The sequence below is a fragment of the Erinaceus europaeus genome, chromosome X, assembly GCF_950295315.1.
Source record: "Erinaceus europaeus chromosome X, mEriEur2.1, whole genome shotgun sequence".
In the NCBI taxonomy this organism is placed as follows: domain Eukaryota; kingdom Metazoa; phylum Chordata; class Mammalia; order Eulipotyphla; family Erinaceidae; genus Erinaceus; species Erinaceus europaeus.
In genome coordinates, this window is record NC_080185.1 from 89,478,261 (window position 1) to 89,485,164 (window position 6,904).

Here is a 6,904-nt window from a genome sequence, read left to right on the forward strand (position 1 = left end):
GATCAACTGGAGGGCGCTGGCCCTGCATAAGCACCCTTCACACACAAGTCCCAAGAACCTTAGGTTCTTAGAAGTCGGGACTGACTTTTTAATTAATTTCGAGGCAGCGGCTGCAAATTCCTAGGAAAAGAGGCACCAACTAATTTTTTCTTCAGTCTCTCTATATATACACATACACACATATATCTAAAATAAAATAAACCCTACGCAACAACCAAAACAAATGTAGTTGTTGCAAAGGGATTCCCAGAACCAGTTTCCTCTTCGCGCGCGCCCCTCATTTGCATCCAGGCCCCGCCCGCGCGGAAGATCCGGGCATGTATTTGCATATGGAGTATTTGAAACGCTGAGGGTGTTATGCAAATAAGAGCTGGCTCCCGATTGGCTGAGGTACAGCAGGTGCTGCCCTCCGATTGATCGAAACCAAGTGGGCGGTGCCGTCACCCAGGCGACTCTCCCGAGGCTCGTGCCCCGGCTCAGTAGCGTTGGGCTGGCGCACGCGGCGAACTCCGGGGCTGCGCCACTTGCAGGCGCTTCTGGGCCACCAGTTTCCACACTGGCGCCCCCCAGCCCAGGCTCCACGACTTCGGTGCCTCGGGCGTCCCCGTCTTGCAGTCTCAATCGACGCAACGCCTCCATGTTGTCCAAACCTCTGCAGGGGCTCCCCGCGACCCCCACGCAGCCGCCAGGTGAGCACAGGTCCCCTGCAGCAAGCAGGCCGGGCGAGCTCAAGTGGCGGGTAGCACGGGAGGGAGGCGGCACGGGGGAAGGAAAGGCGGTCGCGGCCTTCTCGAGGGGGGACAGGCTGCTACCCCGACTATTTAATCTCTGCCTGCGTAGGAGGCAAGGGTCGAGAAGCGTTCGAGGCCGAGTATCGACTAGGTACCCTCCTGGGTAAAGGGGGCTTTGGAACGGTCTTCGCAGGACACCGCGTCACCGACCGACTCCAGGTAGCCACCACGAGGTTCTTGGGGGGAGGGTCAGGTGTGTGTGTGTGTGTGTGTGTGTGTGTGTGTGTGTGGCGGGAGCGGAAGTCCCCGGGCTAGGATGCTAATTGACCCGGGAGCAAGCCTGCGATGTGTGTGAAGACGGGTCAGAAGGGTCAGACTCAGGCTTGCTGCGTGTGTGCCCGCGGGGCAATCCTGGCGGATATCTGTGCCATAAGAGGGCTTTACCAGTACGTTGTGTGTGGGAGGGAGGGCAGGAGAAAAAAACTCAGCTAGTTGGGTGCCCGAAAAACATGCCTCTGAGTCTCCCGGTTTTTTTTGGTCCCCAGCGCGCCTCACATATCGGAGTGGCGCTTTGGCTTGTCTCCCTGGCTCATGTGAAACTAATATGTAGTGATTTTATTAAAAAAAAAAAAGGAGGATTCTGGGAGGTCAAAAGCGTGAAATAGGGGGTGGGTGGTAGAGGTCCTGAGGACTCCTAACGCTGGGGTTCAGGAAATGTGTATAATCAGGATAGGTGGGGAACTGAGATTTGTGTTTGGGGGTTGTCCACTGTGGAGTCTGGAGGATTACTACCCTGGTATTGAGTTTTGGTGTCCTGGACAGAGGTGGGAGGAAATTGGGGACTTATGACCTGGAGCGAAGGGCTCTGCTGCCTGAGAAGGGAGCGTCGGGGATAAAAAAAATTAGGGGAGAGGTGAGCTTGGTTCTAGTAACTTGGGGTGGGGCCAGGGCTGGGTCATGGGAGTGTGATTGAAGCCCCAAAGACTAGGATGAGGGTCAAGGCTGGAAAGAGACCTGGGTGGTGCTCATCTGCTGGGTCACCCTCACTCCAGCCTTTTTTTCTAGGTGGCCATCAAAGTGATCCCCCGCAACCGTGTGCTGGGTTGGTCCCCCTTGGTAAGTATTTTTGCATTCCTTATTGGCCTGCAGACGCCATTTCTTATGAAGGACCCCCCCACCGCCCCCGCCCCTCATCATTCAGTTGCTTTGTAAGACTCCGATGACCCCTAGCAGTGATGAGAGCACTTCTCCCAGCCCTTGTTTACTCCCCTGTGGGAACATTCACACCTCCACGCGCCTCTGACTCACCCCCAACACCCCTGGGGCACTGCATTCGCCCTCCTCCAGGCCTCCCTTGAAACACTGTTTCTGGGGCTGCCCACAGGCCAAGCTGGAGGGGGAAGAGGGGCAGAGGTCACTGGTTGCCGAGGCGACTGTGGCTGCTTCTCCACCGGGGTTGAGAGAGCCAACGGCCAGCAGGGCGGGTCTAGGCAAGTTTTAGGGGCGCAAGCGCCCCCTGGCGGGCTCTGCCTACGCGGGAGAGCATCCCTGCCAAGAGAAAACCAGTCTGTGGCCATGCAATTTGCAGGCCAAGCCAGCAGAGGGTGCAACCTGAGGCTGGAAGGCGGCTTGCAAATGACCCTGTGCTCTTTAAGTGCAAAAGGTTTGACCTTTGTGTGGCCAGTTAGGTTTAGACCTTTCTGAGGCCCAGTTTGAAGGCCCCGCTTTGTCTCATCATAAAAATGCACGGCATTGCAAGTTTTGCGCCAAACACTTTGAGCATGCTTCCTCCAGGTGTTTAGTGCCCCCAAGAGCAGATAATAATTGGCATCTGACTGCGTGCTAATTCTTGTGCAGTTTCTCACTTTCCTTTATCGCCCAGATGTCTGTTGAGCAGTTTCCGTGTGCTTGCCACGATTCTAGACAGTTGGCAAAAGGTTTCATTGAGTGCATTTTGTGCTGAGTCCTTTTCTTCTAATAGAACAGCTAGGTATTGATCTACACCGTTACCAGGCACTCATTTAGTGCTTGAGCCACGTCAGTGAGCAAAGCACACAAACGATTGCATGGCTATATTTACTGAGTGCTCGCTCTGCCAGCAGAGCCTGTGCTGCTAAGTGCTTTCTCTCGAGTTGGCATTTACTGAGTACCTCCTAAGTGCACGGTGCAGCTCCCAGTCTCTTTGGACACGTCAGTAAAGAAAACGGGAGGGGGGAGGAAACAGCACCCGATATGGTTAGCCTGATAAAGCACACAAGTCATGGAAGAGGATCCCGTCTGTGTGTGGGGCGGGGGGAGTTCTGCAGGTGTCTCTTTCTCGGTGTGTCTCCTAGCTCCCATTTTAATTTCTTTTTTTTTTCTTTTGCCTCCAAGATTATCACTGGTACTCAGTGCCAGCACTATGAGCCCACTGCTCCTGGGGTCATTGTTTAAAAAAAATATTTTTGTAGGCCAGAGAGAAAATGAGAGGGGAGAAGGAGAGAAAGACATTTTCAGACCTGCTGCACTACTTATGAAGCACCCCCCATGCTGTTGGGCAGCTGGAGGACTCAAATCAGGATCTTTGTGTAGGCCCTTGCACTTCATAGTGCTTGTGCTTAAGCCGGTTTGCCCCCCCACCCCCGTCCTTTAAATTTATAAGAGGCAGGGAGTCGCGCGGTAGCAGCAGGTTAAGCGCACGTGGCGCAAAGCGCAAGGACGGGCTTCAGGATCCCGGTTCGAGCCCCCGGCTCCCCACCTGCAGGGGAGTCGCTTCACAGGCAGTGAAGCAGATCTGCGGGTGTCTATCTTTCTCTCCCCCTCTCTGTCTTCCCTTCCTCTCTCCATTTCTCTCTGTCCTAACAGCAATAATAACTACAACAATAAAAAACAACAAGGGCAACAAAAGGGAAAATAAATATAAAAAAAAAAGAAAAAAAAATTATAAGAGGCAGAGTGGAAGAGATCGCACCAAAGCTTCCTTCAATTCAGTGGGTGGTTGGACTGTGGACTGTGCCGCACACAGGCAAAGCGGCTCACTTGCAAGAATGAGCTATTTCACCAATCCAGGCCTTTAGTTAAAAGCCTCTTTGAGGGGGTCGGGCGGTGGCGCAGTGGGTTAAGCGCATGTGGCGCCAAGCGCAGGGACCGGCGTAAGAATCCCGTTTCGAGTCCCTGGCTCTCCAGCTGCAGGGGAGTCGCTTCACAGAGGGTGAAGCAGGTCTGCAGGTGTCTGTCTTTCTCTCCCCCTCTGTCTTCCCCTCCCCTCTCCATTTCTCTGTGTCCTATCCAACAACGAACAACATGGACAATGGCAATAATAATAACCACGAGGCTACAACAAGGACAACAAAAAGGGGGAAAATATGGCCTCCAGGAGCGGTGGATTCATGGTGCAGGCACCGAGCCCAGCAATAACCCTGGAGGGAAAAGGAAAAAAAAAAAAAGACTGAGTCGTGTCCCCCCCTCGCCCAGATAATTATTGAGTTGCTGTTATATACCAGATACACGCGGGCTTCTTGGTTCCATCTGCCTTCCCAGTGGCTTGAGCCCATATGGTTGGGGGTGGGGGAGCCCAGAGAAAGAGGTAGTGGGCTACTCCAGGCTGTAGAGGGAGCTAGTTTTGGGGCGATATCAGCCACCACGCCACTTCTGACCGGATCTCTGTTTTCTTTCTCTCCCTTTTTCCTTTCAGTCGGACTCAGTCATGTGCCCCCTGGAAGTAGCACTGCTCTGGAAGGTGGGGGCAGGTGGCGGGCACCCTGGGGTCATCCGCCTGCTTGACTGGTTTGAGACCCCTGAGGGCTTCATGCTAGTCCTTGAGCGGCCTATGCCAGCCCAGGACCTCTTCGACTACATCACAGAGCAGGGTCCCCTAGGCGAAGAGCGGAGCCGCTGCCTCTTCTCCCAAGTTATCTCAGCTGTCCGCCACTGCCATGCCTGCGGAGTTGTCCATCGCGACATCAAGGATGAGAACATCGTGATAGATCTCCGCCGTAGCTGTGCCAAACTCATTGATTTTGGCTCTGGTGCCCTGCTTCATGATGAGCCCTACACTGACTTTGACGGTGAGGTTCCCTTCAGCCTGTCCCTGTATCTTCTTGGCCTTTGACTGCCACTGCTTGGGGTGTATTGTAAGCCTTGGCTATTATAACTCTAGAAGTTTCTTTTCTCACCGTTTTATGTATGTATGTATGTATGTATGTATGTAATTATACCAGAGTGTTCCTAAGGCTAGTACTTAGGATTGAAGCTGGGACTTCTTTCATATTTAAGCCTTGTCCTCTGTTAAAATCCAGTTTCATTTTTTTCTTTTTTTAAAGATTTCATTTATTTCTCAGAAAGATAGGAGAAGAGAGAAAGAACCAGACATCACTCTGGGACATGTGCTGCCAGGGATCAAACTCGGGACCTCATGCTTGAGAGAGTCCAAAGCTTTATCACTACGCCACCTCCTAGACCACTAAAATCCAGTTTCTATAACTTTTTTTTCCCCCAGAGCACTGCTCAGCTTTGATTTATGGTAGTGCTGGGATAGAACCTGGGGCCTCTGAGCCTGGGGCAGGAAAGTCTTTTGTAGAACCATTCTGCTAGCTCCCCAAACCTGCTTTACTGTCTTAACAGCCCCCCCCCTTGCTGTTATAGTTTTTAATAGCTAAAGAGGTGATCACACTTCCTGGACAGTGTGGGGTGAGAGGGGGAGGGTATTATCAAAGTGGCCTAAATCTCCCGGTTCCATGCAGGGACAAGGGTGTACAGCCCCCCCGAGTGGATCTCTCGTCATCAGTATCACGCTCTCCCAGCCACCGTCTGGTCACTGGGCATTCTCCTCTATGATATGGTGTGTGGGGACATTCCATTTGAGAAGGACCAAGAAATTCTGGAGGCCCAGCTTGACTTCCCAGCCCATGTCTCCCCAGGTGAGGATTCCCCACTAGTCCCACATCCCCAACCTTGGCAGGTACCCCTAGATGACCACTGACCTCCCATGCTTCTACCCTACAGATTGCTGTGCTCTGATCCGTCGGTGCCTGGCCCCCAAGCCTTCTGCCCGACCCTCACTGGAGGAGATCCTGCTGGACCCATGGATGCAGACACCAGCTGAGGACGCAAGCCCCAGCAATGCCACTGGGGGTGCCACTGCTTTAACATGGTCCCGGCTGCCCTAGTCCCAGCCAAGTCCCTGCTAGTTGAAATAGCCAGCTCATGGCCATGCCACAGGAATAGGTGGGCATCCGTTGGCCTGGTTTTACAGGTCACTACAAATCCAGTGTTAATTAGGGTCAGAGACGGGGGAAGAGAGGAGTGAGAGACCTAAACCAAGTTTGTACCATCCCCACCCCAGTCCCAAGGAGCCTTCTTCCCCAGAATTCTGTGGTCTTTCATTCTGGAGAAGGGTGTTTGTTGTTTTGTCACGAATGTTTAGTTGGTTGAAGATTAGTTGGCTTGAATTCTGTTTTGTTCTGAGCCCCAGGACTTTGTTGAGTTAGTTATAATACACATTACCCAATCCCCCCACCACACACACATACCCCTTTGCACTGGCACCTCCTGTTCCTACCACACACTGAGTTTGAAGTGCCCTTTCTCGGGCAAGGGTGCTTCCCTTCCAATATAGTCCAGCAACCCTGATTTTTTAGCAAAGGGACTCTCCCTTTAGCCCGAGGTCCTATATTCAATCAAGCTGCTTACCTACCTCAGCCCAGGGTGGCTTATTCTGGGGGAGGTAACACCCTATTTGTTAATCCTAGGGCCACCTTTTTTTTTTTTTGTCTGCTGAGAGGGCCCTACTGTTATCCCAAGTGCTCTTAATTCTGGTGATGAGAACCCTACTTCCATGGTTTGGGAAGAAATGGGAGATAGACAGCACCAGAGTCCACTAGGATGAGGTGGATGGATTTTGGGGGGAATGGAATATGGAAAAATCAGTCTTGTTCGTTCTCCTGGGCCTCCCCTCCACCTTTATTCAAGATTTTTTGCCGCCTCCTTCTGAGCCAAGATTGTCTAGTTGCTGAAATGTAAATACTTAAGTATTGGGGGGAGGGGTTCCAACTTTGTCCTCTCCCTTCTAACCCCACCCCGCCTGGATTATTTAAAAAGCCATGTGTGGTAACTCACTATTTAATAAAGTATAGAACCCAAAGTGACCGGTCACTGAAGATGCTGGGATTATTATTGGGCTGGATTTCTGCTTG

The 6,904-nt window shown here is 52.3% G+C and overlaps 1 protein-coding gene across 1 annotated transcript; it reads left to right on the top strand.

Moving 5' to 3' along the window:
- Window positions 1-462: 462 nt before the first annotated feature.
- On the top strand, window positions 463-6,856 carry PIM2 (Pim-2 proto-oncogene, serine/threonine kinase). The gene is made up of 6 exons (XM_007529439.3): window positions 463-689; window positions 841-950; window positions 1,797-1,847; window positions 4,405-4,777; window positions 5,453-5,629; window positions 5,715-6,856. The coding sequence occupies exons 1-6, from the start codon at window positions 638-640 to the stop codon at window positions 5,876-5,878; spliced, it is 927 nt and encodes a 308-aa protein (XP_007529501.1). The 5' UTR covers window positions 463-637; the 3' UTR covers window positions 5,879-6,856.
- The last annotated feature ends 48 nt before the right edge of the window (window positions 6,857-6,904 follow it).